The 18,909-nt window shown below is 38.5% G+C and overlaps 1 protein-coding gene across 3 annotated transcripts; it reads right to left on the bottom strand.

Annotated features, from left to right (window-relative positions):
• Window positions 1-897: 897 nt before the first annotated feature.
• Window positions 898-18,773, bottom strand: nol8 (nucleolar protein 8). 3 transcript variants are annotated; one of them, XM_053653140.1, is made up of 17 exons: window positions 18,446-18,773; window positions 17,289-17,428; window positions 17,130-17,192; window positions 14,740-14,818; window positions 14,200-14,350; window positions 12,820-12,888; window positions 10,777-12,438; window positions 8,018-8,158; window positions 7,746-7,862; window positions 7,576-7,666; window positions 6,464-6,590; window positions 6,240-6,323; window positions 5,853-6,148; window positions 3,177-3,327; window positions 2,258-2,316; window positions 2,082-2,164; window positions 898-1,132 (listed from the first exon to the last, which is right to left on the bottom strand). In XM_053653140.1, the coding sequence occupies exons 2-17, from the start codon at window positions 17,407-17,409 to the stop codon at window positions 1,073-1,075; spliced, it is 3,354 nt and encodes a 1,117-aa protein (XP_053509115.1). In that variant the 5' UTR covers window positions 17,410-17,428; window positions 18,446-18,773; the 3' UTR covers window positions 898-1,072. The 3 variants fall into 3 exon arrangements, with proteins under 3 accessions (XP_053509115.1, XP_053509114.1, XP_053509116.1); XM_053653139.1 differs by having other exon boundaries at window positions 17,289-17,423; XM_053653141.1 differs by lacking the exon at window positions 18,446-18,773 and having other exon boundaries at window positions 17,289-17,772.
• Between the last annotated feature and the right edge of the window lie 136 nt (window positions 18,774-18,909).

Below are 18,909 nucleotides of genomic sequence, written 5' to 3'. Positions count from 1 at the left end.
GTAGAATCAAGGAACTGAGGGAACGCTGGCAATGTACAGATACTACAGTCGCTCTGACATCTAGTGTCGAAAACTAGGGGTGTAAAGCATAGCCTATTTGATTCACAGGTTTATATACACTCACTTATTAGGAACACTTGTACAGTCATGCAATTATACAAACAGAAAATCGTGTGGGGGTAGCGTAATACATAAAATATACAGGTCATACAGGTCTAGAGCTTCAGTTAATATTCAAATCAGACAACAGAACATGGAGGAAAGAAAAAAAAAAAAGGAAGTAATTTCAAGGACTGGTTCCAGTCTTTCGAGTTTATACAGAATGGAGTAAAAAAAATACATTACGAGTGGAACCTGAAGTCCCTTCTGCAGTTGTGCATTCAGAGATGTTTTTCTGCTCACCGTGATTGTAAAGAGTGGTTATTTGATTTGTCGTAGTCTTCCTGTCACCTCGAACCACTCTGACCATTCCATTCTGACCTCTCTCACCAAGGCCGTAGAACTACCGCTTACTGGATGTTTTTTGTTTTTCACACCATTCTGTGTAAACCCTAGAGCCTGCTGTTTATGAAAATGAATGAAACACTGAAACCAGTCAGTTTGACGTCAACAACCATGCCATGGTCAAAATCACAGCGATCACATGTTGTCCGTCATGCTGATGTTTGATGTGAACATTAACTGAAGCTCTTGACCTACATCTGCATGATTTGAAGCATTGTGCTGCTGCCACATGATTGCCCGATTGGATAATTACATGAACGTACAGGTCTAAGTGGCCGGCGAGTGTATTTATGATACGAACGGACCGATTTAGAACAGTACGGATCTTGCGTACATCAGCTCATTGATCACAAAGTGAAACGTACATTGTATAATTTTAGAATGACACACAGCGCTTGTGAAAAATTTATTTACACAGGTTTTAATTCACAAATATGTTGAGCATGTTGAGGGATTAAATTACGGCAGTGAAAGGAAACTTGGAATATTCTTTGTTTCTGTGATATGAAAAAACTAGGATAATGAAACTCTTTAATTAAGCAACATAAGGCGCTGTTGTCGTTGTGGTTCAGGTTTTTGTCGTCATCTTGATTCGTCGTTTGGCATCTTTGTGTTTCTTGCGGTACTCCTGTGAAAATGACACACACACACAAAAATAAAAAGTTTATGAAGCCTTGACATCAGCGACCTCACACCCTGGTTCTACTCAGCATTTATTCCACATTAAACAGAACAACGATGTCATTAGGTGGCATAATGATGATGCAGTCGTGTTTTTTCTGCTCATTCCTAAGCCATATAATGTTGGAATACGCAATTACGTTTTTTTTTTTGTTTGTTTGCTTTTATGTGTGACACAAAATGCTCTTTTTTTTGGATGCCACATGGAAAACGAAAAAAAAACCGCCACTAAGCATTTTTACTCCTTACACTTCATGTTATCAGAAAGCAGATTTTGTGATGGCAGAAATGAGAAATGAATGCAAAATCCAATGAATGCAAACTCTGCAAAATTTGGAGGTGCTCGCAATCTTTCAAAATGACTGCAGATTTTCCGCAGATTTGCTCGGAGGTGCGTCATGTGACGTCGTCACTGCACGCATTCAAGCCAAAGCCCTCTTCGATTCCCGTGTGTTGAACATGAGCACAGCTAAAAGCTCTCATTTACCTACAAACATCACTGTGAAAGACCTGCAGAACAATTTCACCAATTCAAGTAGTTTTCCACAAAAAAAATTAGAAATAAATAAAAAAATCTCAAAAAACTCCCCAGATTGCATCACAATTTTTTTTTTTAAAAGACGCAATAATCACAATTTTTTTTTTTTGTGAAATCCTGTATGGACTGTATTCTGTTCATGGTGCATTTTTGCCATAAAATGCACTGTATGTGGTTCTACATTGTTCGAATTTAGAGCGATGAACAGTAACCATACAAAATGTAACTTTTTATACTGGGCCAGTGATCAAAAAATGCCCCAGTTCCAGTTTCCTGGTGTCAAAAGCTCTAGTACCAAACACGAAAAAGGGCCGCATAAGCTTCACAGACAACAGAAGAAATTTCCAGCATCTCCTACCTCTCGGAGTTCTTTCCTCTTCTCCTCCCATGCTTCTCTCTGATCGTCCAGTTTCTCACGTCTGCAGAACATACTGGGTCCCTCTGAAGCCAGACATTTATACACAGTCAAACATCTACAAACCAAAACGAACCTATAGTTTAATTAAAGAAAAAAAATAAAAGTCGATATTTTACCCTTCAACCGGATGTCATCATCAGTGAAGAAGAAAAACTTTTTCGTTGGTGCCGGCTGTCTGTAATAACAAACGTTTCGAGTTACATCATACAGCTGATTCACCAAGTACAGCAATCTACTGGAGCTCCAACTATATTTTACAGATAATACTGCGAAATGAAACTTCGTTACTACTACTAAACTTCATTCCTTCATTACGCAATCATCTCAGATGTGACATTGCTAAAACGAGAAAATTCCTAGCAGGTGGAGAGAAAAAAAAACAAACAGCATTTTCCCCAAAATAACAAATGCTAGCAGCAAAAGTCTGGTGTGACACCTTATAAGTAGCTCCTCCATTTTGAAGAGACCGCAGTCCAGCCATTTTGTTTTTCAGTTGCCTCACAAGTCTGAGGTTTTCGAAGATATATATATATTAGAATTAGAATTTTAGATAATGTTGATGCAAAATGACAAAAAGTAACAGCTAACACCTTTCACATCCCCTTTAGTGAAATGGCTTTTCTAATTCTTTTTTGTTTCGTCTGGCCTGACTGCATGGAAAAAAAAAAAAAAGCATTAAACTTCAGTTTTCAAATGTCTCCTGTATAACTGTAGCTAGGGGTCCAAGATTGTAAATACAATGGCTAAACTGTTGACAGCCTCATCATATGAATGTTACTTTTTGACTTCCAACCCACTGTAGGTCAACTGAGAAGTAGCATGAACACTAGTAGTGCATTTTGGCGAACACACACGGTCCCGCATGCACCAAGAATAACATGAACAAAAACGTTTAGTGCAGATCCATTGATCCAATTTCTTAAAATGGCTGATGTTCAAATACAAAAATAAGTAGCAGTAATAAAAATAAAAAATAAAATAAAAGAAAAGAAAAACGTCAAGTAGCTGCTGCTTCTGCTCCGATCTGATGCTTACTCAGGTGTAGTGACCAACGCAGCCCCTTCCATTTCTTCTTTCTCTTCCTCCGCATCCTCCTCCTCCTCCTCCTCCGAACTGCTGTCCTGGAATCGAGGGTCTGCTTGCCAAGGCACTTTGGCCCCTTTTATAGTCTCAGCTTTGTATTCATCTGAACACACCGAATTCAACACAATCAACATGCAGGTAATCATGAAGTGGAGAAGCGAAATGATAAATTCACAACATGAAAACCTTCCGACTGAGTTTCACAGCTTTAACCTGATTAGTATTTAGTTGTAGTCTTAATCTTTTGACAAAAACAGATGCTTTTATTCACATTTTATCCATTATGTCACTGTTGCTTTTAGTCCAGATTGAGTTAATGTAAAAACTAAATAATAATTAAAAAATCCAATAAATAAATTTGATAAATTTTACTCACAAAAACGGAATAGTTTAAATGAATTAAAATGACATATTTTTCTAAAATTCCCTTAAAATATTCTTTTTAAGTTTCCAAAAAATGTTCCATATTTAAACTTTTCCGAACGCACATTGAAATGACTGGCTTCTCCTGTGATGTACACGGGCTGAATTAAAGTTCTACTGCGGCTGAAACTACAGGCTGTCCCAAAAGTCTCCAGAAAAGGGTGGAAAATGAACACTTTTTAGCAAAATGTCCTCCAAACTTTTGCATACTTCGTTTATATTTTTTCCATCCGGATATCCTTTAAGAACGCCTTTGACAAAAGTAGAACGTACCGAAACCTTCTCGTGGCTGGATCGGGAAGCTGTCGCAAGGTTGAGATGGACTTCGACAGGAAACATGGCGAGCACATCACAAACGACACGGTTGCCAAACTTCTTAATCAATTCAAAAAGGTTGGAGGAACTGGGGACCAAGCGAGAAGTGGACGTCCACGAACATCCACGGCTAATGTGGTGCTGGTGTACACAGTGCCTTATGTATGGAGGCTTTTGGGACACGGCGTATTATACAGCTGCACTTTGCAAAGCTGCATCAGACACTTTATGAAACGTTATACTTTTTGCTGCTACACTACCACATAGTTATCAGTTCATAGCCCATGTCCTGTGTATTTATTGTCCTGCACTTGTCTCACACTGTTGTGTTTGCACTTCATGTAGTCTTGTGAACTGTTCTGTGTTGCACCATGGTCCTGAAGAAACGACATATATAAGCTATATAAAGGAATGACAAGAAAAAAAACTACTTCACTTGACAAGACAAGGAAGTCATGAGGTATTCGTTTTAATTAGCTAGTAAGTAATCATATGAATCCAACAAAGCAAACACTACAAAAATCAGTATTACTCAAAAAAAAAACCAAAAAAACAAACAAACAAAAAAAAAAACATCTCGCTATAGTCGGAATGGTTTGTCTTACCAGAGACGTTAGGACATTGACATAAGCAGCGAAGGAGGCAGGACCGGAGGTCGCACAACACGTCTCAATTAATAGCCCTATATATGCACTTTAGCAAAGTGAATGCATAGTGAACACATAGTCCAATGAACAATTACTGACATTTTTTGTCTCATTTTTATTTTGAGATTTTGGATACAAGGGTAAATTTTTATCTAGTTATTTAATTTATTGTTATAGCTTTAGTTAATAAAATCAACAGTGGTTTGTGTTCATAGATTATATAAAAACTCTTTTAGATAAAAGCTGTTTTTAGATCCTCTTGGTAAAAGTCGGTTCGAAATCAGCTCTGGAAACAGAGATGGCAATACGAATTCTCTGCTGGCAGTCATATCGTCACACTCTTATTGTCCTGATTACTGATGACCTATTTTGTTTTGGTTTTTTTTTTAGACTAAATAGACTGGGTGCTCCTGTTTAAGGACATGAAAAATAATTTTGTATGTACACTAGGAGTGATATTTTATTACACAATTTTTACTTTATTCACTAAAGCTAAATGCAGATCTAAGTAAGATTACGCTTTATTTAGTATAAAAGGATCTTTATTTTGGAGATGCCTTTTTACGTTGTTATAAAATCATAAATAATATACACAATTTATCTACAGTGGTGACTGAAAGGTTGTGAACCCCTTAAAACCCCTTATTTTCTAGATTTCTTCCTAAATATGACCTAAAACATCATCCGATTTTCACACAAGTCCTAAAGGTAGATAAGGAGAACCCAATTACGCAAGTGAGAAAAATATTATACTTGGTCGTTTACTTTTTGAGGAAAATCATCCAATATTACATATCTGGGAGCCTTTGCTTCAGTATCCGGTGTGAAACTCTCGTGCAGCAATAAATGCAACTAAACTGTTTCTGGTAACTGTTGATCAGTCCGGCGCATCGGCTTGGAGGAATTTTAGCCCGTCCCTCAGGACAGAACAGCTTCAACTCTGGTGGGTTTCCTCACATGAACTGCTTCTTCTGATGATGTTTTAGGTCAAATTAAGTCGAAATATAGAAAATTCTAAAGGGTTTACAAACTTTCAAGCACCACTGTATAGTCATATCTTCTTAAAGCATCTGATTTAAGTTATTTGGAAATTGCTTACACATCATTCTCTCTCTTTTTTTTTTTTTTTTTTTACAACTCTAAAACACTGAATTTACAATTCTAGCATCATATCAGAATCCACACGTTTCAGCAGTGATGTATTTGGTTAAGTGAATTGAAAGCCAGCAATAATAAAGCTCACCTGTTGTAGGGGTCTTTGTTATTTCATCATTTCCAAAGAAAGAGAACTGAAATCCACTTGATGGCTCTGGTCCTTGATTAGATGAAAATGAAAACGCAGGAACGGCTTCTTCTGGTGCTTCATCCTTGTTCTCATCGTCATCATCTTGGTCCCATGAAACTTCCTTCTTTTCATTCTGGATTTCTTTCACCGTCCCGAATGCCTCTTTTAGATCTGTAGTAACATCGTAGTAGATGTCCTTAGAAACTTCCGGAAGCTTCTTGGCCTCGTCGCGTTTCTTTCGCCTTGCTGCTTTGCTGTGTGGAAAAAGTGAGAAGTAGTAAACGAGGAGTGATGAGCAGAGCGTCAACAGATAAACAGTCTGAAATAAGCGCTACTTGAACAGACCTTTCTTTTTTTGGTGTGTCCGTCTTAGTTTCGAAAGCTGCATGAGTCTCGCTTGATGGATCGTAGTGCAGAGTTGAAATGTCCCTGCAGTGTGACAGAGAGACTCGATCAGACTTGAGTTGTGTGTTCAAGATCAAGACAAAGCGTGTTAGTATAGTGTAGTATATATATAATAGTGAAAACACTGTCGCTCCTATTTTCAGTCAGAATAGCGGCGCTCGTACTTGAAGATTTTGCCTTTTGTGTCCCTTGGCTGAATGCTGACATTAAGGACACTTTGCAGGATGGACAGGTTTTTCATCTTCTCTTCAACAAGCTCGTGTTCTTCTGCCGTTTGCAGGGGTTCCATATCTAAAATGAATATTTATGCAAAAATGAATATTTATGCAAAAATGAACATTTATGCAAAAATGAACAAGACCGGAATCTTGCTATTTACAGCAACACTGTCAAAAGTTTATCGGATTGAACAAAATCCTAGGGTGACTCTAGCCGAAACAGAATGGCGTGGGCAATTAACTCCTTTCTCCAGGTGGGCGCCACTGTCCTCCGACATCACATGACACATGTACTGGGAAAGAGACTGGCTGCCATACAATATGGGAGAGAACTACTACAGAGAAGATTCTGTGCCCAAGCAAAAACAATCACACTGGTGAAAAAAAAAGTGAAATGCAATACACAAACATTAGTGACATGCAGAAAACTTACCCTACTGAAAAGCAAAGCCATTGCATTTCATTGCATTTCTCAAGAGTCACGTCATCATTCAGTACGAAATAAGGTTTTCCTTTTTAAGAACGAAATGCTGACTTTTTAATGCAATTCAAATAGCATTTCATTTCACTTTAATCACTGTGTTGCAGTAGTGCCACGCTGAAACGCAATCACTGCCCAATCACAGCCCTAAACCATACTCATAACTGGAAAACGGCAGAAGGTTTCTTCATTCCTACTGCAGTGATTAGCATCACGGTTTACAAAAAGGTTTTTTTTTTAAAAATTATTATTAAGAATCATTACTAAAACTTGATAGAAGGGTTAATATAAATAAAATACTTACAGCAGGACCTAGAAGTTATATCATCACATTTCAGTAAGGACTGGGTCAACATTTATTAATGAAAATAATTAGAGGTTTGTTCTAGAGCACTTTTTAGAGATGTCCTTGCACAATTCGATCAGTTCCAACTTTGTAAGATATGTCAGAATATCCCGGCACGAGCATGACAGACTCTCGGCCACGCCGTTTACGCAGGTATCGCTTTAGCTACTATTGAACGAGTTCTTCATCCAATGTCGAGTGTTTTTGTTTACAAGATTAAGATGATCTGACCTTGCTCCTGTTCGTCATAATCACTTTCAAGAAACTTGGCATCCATCTGAAATCTTGGATCAGTTCCAAATCTGGACTGCAACTCCATGAGCTAGAAGAGTAACACTCATGTGAGCAAGTGTGCCGTAAGAACCTGAATACAAAATCATCTGAATGTTAATCAAAGTGACCTTCTGTCCAGCTCTGCCTTCAAACTGAGGCTTTATCTTGAAGCGATCTTCCTCAGTGCCATCATCCTCATCCTCACTTCTGTCGAACAGTTTGCTGCCTCCTGCCTTTTTCAATTCCTACACAATCCACACAGAAGAAAGAAGTAACAGGATCAATAAAACTACAATGATTACCAGGAAGGACAATTAAAATGCTAAAAAAAACAAACAAACAAAAAACCCCATCAGGTGCGTCTCTGACTTTTCACCTTTTCTCTGAGGTCTTGTTTTACCTCAGATCCTGAGCCATCATCTTCATCAGAATCTTCATCAAAAAGGCTCGCTTTTTGGGGCGCCGTGTTTTCACTGTCGTTATTATCTTCATCATCAGAATCGAATACAATATGTTTGCCTTTGTTTGCATTTGGCAAATCCTTGAGAAGAAAAAACAAACAATTAATTAATTGATTTTTTTTTAAGAAAAAATAAAAATGCAAGTCCTTTAATATGTAATAAATAAATAAATAAATAAATAAATAAATAGGCCATTTAACATGTAGAGTCTGAGCATCAGATGCTCTGCCCATGGGATACGGAGCTTCTGAGGTCTTGTGTACACTTTTCTGGCAACAAGCCTCAGAATGTTGAATGCTGCAATTTGATTGGTTCTCAGCATGTGTGTGTACCTGAACTGCTGGTTTTCAGTAGGAAAACTTTGAACACCACACCACAATGAGCATTTCAAAGTGTGTATATATATATATATATATATATATATATATATATATATATATATATATATATATAAATAAATAAATAAATAAAAAGTCTTTCAAAGTGATTCCAGAGTTGTGTGTGAAGCGTTTAGTGGTGAGTAAATGAGATACTCCTGTGTGTTTAGTGATAGGCTACAGGTTAATCTGGTTGGTCATATTGACCGAACATACCAGACTCTCTAGCACACACACAAAAGTCCGGCTTGTGAGACTACTACTCATGTAATATTATATGGTGAAAATGAAGCAGACACTGGTAGTTTGAATGAAATGGAGCTTGTCTTTTTTTTAACCTACCACTCATTCTCTCTTTAGAGGGCAATAAAGTCTTCATAAAAAAAAGTTTATAAATAATGTAACATGAAATATTGACATTAAAGCTACTCTTAATTAGGGCACCATCCATAAGTGGATACAAAAGATCAGATAAAAAAAAAAAACCCCAAAAGATTCATGGATCATTTGACCAACCTATATATATATATATTTTCAGTTAAATACAAACATTTCCTTCAGAATATTCAATCAGAATGAATTAACTGATGAACATGTCTGCATGAAAACAAAGCCAGTGTAAGCTTTTTCATGCTCTTTCTACACACACACAGTCAACACCATGTCTCAATAACCAACCTTTTAGTAAAGCTGTGTGTAGATGTTTACGTAGGCCAATCCAGGGGGAAAAAACCCAGCCAGATTGAAGGCATACTCACACATACAGTGATTTTATCGCCAGTCGCTGTACTATGAATTCGACAGTAGGCGGCCCTGCTACTGGGTGCCATAGTAACATTTATTAGTGGTTGGCGCAACTAGCATTCCACTTTTGACAACAAATCAGTTTTCTTGCTGCTAAAATGAAACATTCTGGAGGGAGAGCGTTTGTATATAAAAAAATCACCAGTGTATATATGCATCATATGCACTGCACGGTCCTGTAGGTTCATTCTGTACAACATCAAGAAAATCACACCCTATCTCACCGAACAGGCTACACAGATACTAGTCCAGGCTCGTCATATCAAAACTGGACTATTGCAATGCACTACTCTCAGGTCTCCCAGCCAGCTCCATCAAACCCCTTGAGATGATTCAGAATGCAGCAGCACGCCTCGTCTTCAACCGGCCCAAGAGAACCCATTTCACACCCCTCTTCATCTCCCTCCACTGGCTTCCTGTAGCCGCCCGGATCATATTCAAGGCCTTGATGCTCACCTACAAGACCTTGTCTGGAACAGCACCGCCCTACCTCAACTCTCTCCTGCAGGCTTACGTTCCCTCACGCAATCTGCAATCGATCAACGACCGACGCTTTAGTAGTACCTACTCAGCTCAAGGTCCCTTTCAAGAACATTCAAAGTAACTGTTCCTCAGTGGTGGAAGGAACTTCCAACCTCAATCCGGACCGCAGAATCTCTCACCATCTTCAAAAAACAGCTACAGACCCACCTCTTCCATGACCACTTAACTAACCCCTATAAAAAAGAGCCTTCTCTGGCTCTTACACCTCAACTCTGCGCACTTTGCTTATCTAGAACTCAATTAAAAGATCTTGTATGGTAGCGCTACTTGTATTGTTCTCCACTAGATATATCGCTTTGCTTGTATTTCCTCATTTGTAAGTCGCTTTGGATAAAAGCATCTGCTAAATGAATAAATGTAATAAAAGTAAACGTAATGTCATATTCTATAAGATGAACGAGAAGCAGTGTGCGCTCTTTGCCATCGTGGCCATTTATCTGCCGTGAAATCGCAAACGCTGGACTGCCTGGGTCCAAGAAACAATTCGGACTTCCAGGCAGCATGGCGGATCACGGATCACGTACGCTTTTACTGTCTTCACTCCCACCGGAAGTCTCTCCAAATTTGCATGAAACTTTCCTCAACCTTGTTGCGTGGCTGGACACGCCCACATCTAGTCACCAACAGTCACCGTCTCTCATGCCGCTGGAAGTCGTCAGCTCGCATTGAAAGTGAATGGCCTCCGGTCGCTTTGCAGCTGCGACTCGCTGTATGTGTGAACGTAGCTTAACAGAAGCTGCAGGAAGCCTGGCGCGCAACATATACGCTACTCATTATAATATATATATATATATATATATATATATATAAATTTGCATACATAAATAAGCTATTTAAACTGGACAACGTAATAAAGTACAAACTAAATTTTCATGAATGCCAACTATCTTGTTCTTGTTCTGAATGATTCCTGAACAGATTCGCTCATATCCGTTTTGATGAATGAAGCTCAGCGTGAACACCTGGTTACTCACCACTTTCGAGAGAGCACCCTGTATAAGCTGCTTCTGTTCCTCGGCCTCTCTCCACCTCTGTTCCACAGCAGCGAGACGCTTCTGATTGTCCTGCTGCTGCTTCACTGGGTCTAACACAGACTGCTGAAACGGCTTTGGACCTGAAGCAGTGTTTTCATTAATCTGTTTACAAGTAGGCTTTGAGGCTACTTCGGGTTCATTACTTTTCTCCTCCTCTTCATCGCTGCTCGTCTCGGATACTTCAGTGCACCCGGAGCTATCAGAAGCAATTTCGTGTGCCTTTGAAGTTTTGGCTTGTAAAGGGATGGTTTGCTCTTCCTCCTCTTCATCACTGGATGAGTGTTTAGTCTGGGGTAAAGATGTTCGATGTTTAGGCACAGAATGCGTTCGGTCATTTACTTTGAGGGAAGAACTTTGTTTAGAAGCAAGCTTCTTTGGTTCTGGAGTAATTTCAATTTCATCACTGGAACAATCCATATTGACCTTGGTGTCTTTCTTGTTTAGCGTAGGTACCTGTGCACTTGATGACTCTTTATCTTCCAGTGATTTCAAGTCTCGTCTTAGTCTTTTAGGTTCTTCGCCAAATTCAGAGTTCACTTTTTCAGCTGCTCTTTTAAGTCCAGTGGGTATGGCAGTGCTAGCAAAAAGGTCCTTCGTCCCAACAAAAGCAGGAAGACACGACTTTTTGTCTTTTTTCTTTTTCTCCTCTTTGTCCTCATCTGGTCCGAAGAGAGATGCTAAAATATCCTCAGGGTTTATGCCGTTCTTTTTTGACTGCGCTCTCTGAGGCCCGGTTTCATGTACAGAACATAGTTTGGGCGTTTCGCTTGGTCCTGCACTTGAGTCGTCACCACTTTCTTCATCCTCCATATTTTTAACAAGATCCTCCAAATCTGCTAGTGACAGCTCCAACCTGTGGCAGTTCCCCATCATTGCTTCATAGTTAGAATCAGTGCTTTCACTTGATGATTCGGCGTCGGTATCCGACTCTGATTCGGTAGGTGTCTGAGCGTTTTTGATTGCCGGCTTCTTCCCATCGATCTTCTTGGACTTTACAGGAGACTTATTACTGCCTGTTCCAGTCTCAGTTAGATCCCCGGCTTTGCCTGAATTTTTATTCCGCGTCAATATTTCATCTGTGTCAGCCGAGTCGTACTCCTCATCGTCCTCTGGAGGTTTCAAACCGAGGTGTGCAATCATGCCGGTTTCTCCTCTACCCCAGAACATGTTGGATTTCACAACAAAGTCATCACCCACTACCTCGAGGTTTCCGTCATCTTCTGTGGCGACTGTTTTATGGTTTTGTGAAAGCTCTTGTGCGACTAGTATCCGGAGTTCGTCCTCCGAGTCAGCATCGCTGTCTAACACACACGCTCGAGGCTTACGGCCTTGCAGCACACGTAGGGCACCATCTCTGTTCTGCGCTGTCGTCCCCTTCTCAGGGGCAGTTTTAGAATACGGAATAGTGCTTGGGTCCAAACTTTCATTTTTGGTCTCCGTGGGATGTTTTTTCTGTGGTGGGAACTCGCCTCGTCTTCTCTTGCTGATCTCTTCATCCCCACCATCGATCTGCCACGTCAGTTTGGACACTGGAGTGAAGCCGTCCTCGGTCTCAAATTTCTTGATATTGTGGCAGTGCTTCGATGGATCGTACTTCAGGACTTAAAAGATCAGTTAAGACAAATCAACTAGTAACATTTATATGAAATGACTAAATTAATGACTTAATTATGCTTAACGAAGAGGGGCCAGAGCCTTGTTACAACACAATCAGGACCACATGACCAACTCCACTGAAATATACATAAATCTATTTCTCTTATGAACGTACACATGAAATAAAAAAAAAAAATCTTTGCAACTCTAGTTTTTCCCCCATATATATTTTTAACATGTCACTGCTTTTTTCGCTTGCACTGTGTTAACAAAGCTAAATATTATGAGACATACTGTGCATTATGAAAAAGTCAGTGCTGAAAAAACAAAGTTTCCAATTGGCTACGTTGTGGTGATTGCCAACGGGCGTAAATGGAAAAAGGATATCTTGTTTTTGCCTTGACATTTCAGATGAACGACAGGAAGGACTCTTCCAAATTTGCTCACCACCCAATTCTAGAGAGAAGACAAAGATAACAATAAAAAGGTTACTAACAGAAACATAATTCTAACGTGTAACACTGTATTTACATTAGGAAGCCATAAGCCACTGGGATCATCCGTGCTGACAAGAGTGGAACCTGATGTAGACTTCTAGTTGTAGCCCATCCACCTCACCTTTGAATTTTTTGTGCATTCTGAGATACTTTTCTGCTCACCACAGTTGTAAAGAGTGATTATTTGAGTTACTATAGCCTTCCTGTCAGCTTAAACCAGTCTGGTCATTCTCCTCTGATCTCTCTCATCAACAAGGTGTTTCAGTCTGCAGACCCTCCACACACTGGATATTTTTGCATCATTCTAGAGAATGTTGTGTGTGAAAATCCCAGGAGATCAGCAGTTTCTGAAATATTCAAACCAGCCCATCTGGCACCAACATCCATGCCATAGTTAAAGTCAAAAAGGTCACATTTTTCTTCATTCTGATGCTTGATGTGAACAACAACTGAAGCTCTTGACGTGCATCTTGCATGATTTTATGTATTATCTTGGATGACTGTATAAATGAGCAGGCGTACAAGTGTTCCTGTTAAAGTGACTGGTGAGTGTACGTGATTTTGTATGCATCATTTATTTACACGTTTTTATATTTATTTTTTTCCTTACAGGTGAAACATACCATTAACTTTGAGTAAAAGAATAGAGATAATGCTTCTTTGTACTCTCACTGGTTCCTGACTGTTCCCTATATAAACTGATACGAAGTACAATTGTGATATAAAAAGGAAAAGAACTCCAGTCCACTGCATCTGACGGCATCAGACCACCCCATGGTTGAGTATATTCCTAAAACAGCACGCCCCCAAGTGGTTCATTTCTTACTTACAGCTACAATTGAGAGCAGAAAATTACTTTAAAATGATCAAACAACAAGAATTTCTTTCATTATAACAAGTAACAAAAATGTTAATAGACTATGAGTGAAACAACAAAAAATTATATTTATGCATATGATATAAATGTGGACTTTTATTCCACTTGGATTTTCAGGTCTCGTACCGTACTGGTCGTTTGGATTTTAGTGAATCTCTCTGGTATTTTGGTTAGGTTGTGTGAGCTGTTTTCCTGATTCCCACCGACTCTTAACTTTTCAGGTCATTGTAAACTGCTTGCGAGTTTGGGCTCAATTGAGCTAGCTTGTGTTAGGAGCTACATTACAGGTAGGAGCTAAAACTGAGAGTAAATTATAGGAGAACATCACACAGCACAATGGAGCCAATCTTTCGGATCAGTGTTTGGATAGAGGATCATACTGCAAGGATGAACCTTATGTCCTGGGATCTCAGTTCCTGGAACAGCTGCTTTCATGTGGAAGTTCTCTACACCAGCTGCCTTGAAGGACTCCACGATTTTTTCTTTTGCCTCAATCCTCGGTGTCTGAATCTTCTCAGCTGCTTGCTGCCGCTCCTCTGCGAGTCTGGGAACAGATTTCATAAAGGACTCCAGTTTAGTTTTACTGCTAAACCATCACACAGCATCAATATCAATGCGTTAAACCACGTTTTTAAAATTTGTTTTAAACCCGCCACCACCGGAGGAGAAGGATAGTAAATAAACAAACAAATAAATAAATAAACAATTTAGAATAATAATAATAAATATATAACAGCAATATATAAAGTTTTTAAAGCCACTCCCAACAGAGGGACAGAAAAAAAAGTAGAATAAAAAAATACATCAAATTAAATAACTAAAAATGTAACAGCTAAATAAGCAAAAAATTAAGTAAACAAACAAAACACGTAGAGAAAAGAGAAGAACATTATTATGCATGTGTACATTTTAAACTATGATCACAAAAACTACCTGTGTAAGAAGCTTTCCTTTGCCAGTTCAATTTGTAATGTTCCACCTTTCCATTTGGATTTGTTCAACACTGTGACGCCTGCATACAAATAATGAAAGCACGACCTATTTCACAATACAATCATTTTTCAGTGTATAGGAATTTAACTACAAGAACAGTGTGCCAAAAATGACACAAAATTGTCTTTGTACGCTAAATACAGTCAGTCATGTTTGGTGTCTGAATTTGATTATTTAGGATGCTTTCACACTAGGTGTTTCTCCTCAACCACCAAGTCTCCAGTACTGGTGTTTGTGTTTTGTTTGGTCATAGCAGCACAGAAAAATGTCTTGCTAATGAGAGAATATCGGTAAAGATTAAAACAGAATAGGAAAATAATCCATGATGGGGTGGTGTGATACTGCCAGACATAAACTAGAGTTACTGTTACCACCTTTAAGTGGACTACTGTCCTATAACAGCATGCCCTGAAGTTTGAAGTGTTTTATTCCTCTTATACGACAGCGATTTGCAGACGATTACAATTTTTCATTTGTTAATGAAAGACGTGTTTTTTTATTTCAGTTTTCATTTCCTCGTATTTACATCTAGATGTTTTAAACAACTTAGAACATGGCACCTTTTGTTTGAACCCACCCATTTTTTCAAGTGACCAAAAATATTGGAACACTTGACTTATAGGTGTTTCTCGTTGCCCGGGTGTGCCCTGTTAAATCCATTGTTTAAAGAATTAATAGCTCTGAGTGTCTACGCTTGGTTTTGAACCCTAGGTTACACCTGTGAAGACTGCATTTTTTGTTCAAAAGGATAAACAAACATGAACATCAGAGAGCTGTCTATGCGAGAAAAGCAAGCCATTTTGAAGCAAAAGAGGGAAACTCTATCAGTGCCATTGCACAAGCATTGGGCATAGCCAATACAACAATTTGGAATGTCCTGAAAAAGAAAGAAACCACTGGTGTACTAACAATAGAACAGGTCGGCCATGGAAAACTGCAGCAGAAACATTGTAAGAGCTGTGAAGAAGCAACCCAAAACATCAACAACCTCCACAGAGCAGGGGTGAAAGAATCACAATCTACCATACAAAGAAGACTTTGAGAGAGAAATATAGAGGCCATACCACATGATACAAACCACTCATCAGCAGTAAGAATCAGAAAGCCAGATTGGAATTCGCAAAGAAATACAGAGATGAACCACAAAAGTTCTGGAACCAAGATGAACCTCTACCAAAGTGATGGAAAGGCCAAAGTGTGGAGAAAGAAAGGATCTGATCATGATCCAAAACATACAAGCTCATCTGTGAAACATGGTGGAGGTCGTGTCATGGCTTGGGCTTGCATGGCTGCTTCTGGAACAGGTTCACTAATCTTTATTGATGATGTAAATCATGACGGAAGAAGCAGAATGAATTCAGAAGTCTACAGAAACATTCTGTCTGCCAATTTACAGAGAAATGCATCCAATCTAATTGGGTTAGATAACTTAATCATGCAGCAAGACAATGACCCAAAACACACTGCCAACTCAACAAAGGACTTCATCAGGAGGAAAACGTAGAAGGTTTCAGACTGGCCAAGTCAATCAGCAGACCTTAACCCAACTGAGCAGCATTTCACCTCATGAAAAGGAGACTGAAAGGAGAACCCCCCCCCCCCCCCAAAACAAACAACACCTGAAAGAAAATGCAGTATAAGCCTGTAAAAGCATCACAAAAGAAGAAAAAAACAATTTGGTGTTGTCAGCGACTCTCAAATGTGATTCAGTTATTGCAAGCAAGGGATATGCAACGAATATTAAGTATTATTTACTTCAAGACTTATGTTCCTATACTTTTGCTCGCCTAAAAATTGGGTGGTCTGCCACCAAAGGTGCCATGTTTTAAGTTGTTTAACACATCTAGATGTAAATATCAGGACATGAAAGCTGAAATTCTGATCCATCATCTCATTTGTCTTTTGATCTCAAACCAAAATTCCCTCAATGTATAGTGAAAAAAAAAAAAAGGCCTTGCTGTTCCAGTACTTTTGGAGGTATCCGCAAGTCTGACGCTTATGTAGAGGAAGAAAGTGATTCTGGCTGCAAGATATCTGCTATTACTCTTTTAGTTCTGCAACTGTCCATTTTATATACAACAGCGACATCGTTCTGGTGTCAGAAACCACATAAGCATAAGTTTGAGGAGAGCGTGTGATGATGTAGCCATTCAATTTGCCTGACACTAAACAGCCAGCTATAAGCAGCCTTTACTTGCTAGCTACGGAAAAAACTTCAAAAAACTTCAAACACCAAACATGTCTTGGTTGATCGAGTATATTCGGGTTAAATAGGAAACCTATGTATGAACTACGTCTTTAATCGCATCGATTCAATTTAGCATACGTACATCTTTTGTACTCGGACTCAGAAATATTTATATTCACGTAACCAAAGGTCTTCAGAGGAGATCCTGCAACAAATCCCAAGACACAAACAAAGTCAAGTTTTAAACAAAACTCATTTCAATGTATTAAATATGTTCTGCACTAAACATTTCGATTCTCACCGTGCTCATCCTTCCGTGTTATTATCTCCACATCCGACACCTCGCCAAACTTCCCGAACCGATCTCGGAGATCTTTCTGAGATATTGTGTGGCTCAGGCCACCGACGTACAGCCGCTTCATACTGCGAAGCTCATCTGCTCTAGACAAAAAGCGAATATTACTTGATCCACCACGGTCCCCACACTGTACTAATTTCCAATGTGTGTGTAAATAAGAATGGGAAATATGTTATAGACGCATACTGATTGAGAATGACTGGACAATTTGTGTCATGTACACAATTTCCTGACCTTAATGGAAATCATTTAAAGGAGAAAAATCCACTTGCGTACGCAAGTTGATGAGTCTAATGTTTGCTGCCTGCACTAATTATTGTTTGAATTTCTCACTGATATGACATTAAACATCACTGGAAAATACCGAGTGTGGACTAAAAGCAAAACCTGACCATTATCTCATATGCTTGAGGTTGTTGAACGTTTCCCTCCAGTTATACTTGCGCTAGCAATGTCATGGGACTGACAAAAATACAGCAACAAAGAACTAATTATTAACAAAACAGCAAAAATATTTATATTATATATATATATATATATATATATATATATATATATATTTTTTTTTTAAAAAGACACTAAATTTGCTTTAGAGTTTTCCTTTAATATAGGCACCAACAATCTCTCACCTCAGCTGTGATCAAATGAATCTTATACAATTTCGAGACATTACATTACTGGTTTAATACTGTCCAAATTAGGATTAATAACAAATTATAACACTTTCCTACACAGATGGTGCCCGTCATCTCCAATATGCCTAGTAGGGAGTGCTTTCCCACGTTGTAAATGTAAACTATTTTAAAACAACATATAGATGCAAGTATATTTTCAAACAATATTCTTATTATAAGTTTCTATCCTCTAGTACTAAGCAGATTCATTATTATTGCAGCTATGTAGAATATTGTATAAATCTATTCTTACAAGTCGTTATGGGATTTTCATTCATAATATTCTGCTTACATCCAACTGCATAGATATATTGTTATTATTATTTCTTTATTTGTTTGTTTGTTTTTTTATCAACAGCAAAGTAACCAACTAGTTAACATCCCTGAATTAAGATAAAGCCATGCTTTAAAAACATTCACACTTACAAAACGATCTGAGAGAAGTGTTAATCGCTCCGTTTTGCTGAATAAATAAAAAATTAAACAAGAAATTGTTTATTAAATGCGATTTACAATGCAGTCTAACTTCTCACATGTCGCTCACAAACCTGTGTCACGTCAAACGGTTCCGGAGTAGAAACAAGTACGTGGTTTTAGTTCCTACATTTAATGTTCCTTGCTCGTTATTATTATTATTATTTTAAAAAAATACGTTTGCGCTTTATTATTGTGTGTATTTTGAACAATTCATCTTTGCTGTTTCTGTTTGTGATATTTTGTATAATCATATAGTGATGATTAAATCTATAACGGGTCGGTTTCTTTTTTTTATTATTATTATTTACGAATGACGTTCACGCGGATAGGGTTCACGCGATTGGTTTAGGCGACGTTGGCGCGATTTTTTGTGATTTGACATGGGATCCGTCTCAAATAGCCCCTTACTCCCT

Source organism: Ictalurus furcatus, chromosome 21, assembly GCF_023375685.1.
Source record: "Ictalurus furcatus strain D&B chromosome 21, Billie_1.0, whole genome shotgun sequence".
Classification (NCBI taxonomy): domain Eukaryota; kingdom Metazoa; phylum Chordata; class Actinopteri; order Siluriformes; family Ictaluridae; genus Ictalurus; species Ictalurus furcatus.
The sequence above is the reverse complement of the archived record's forward strand: the minus strand, read 5'-3'. Positions and strand labels throughout refer to the sequence as shown.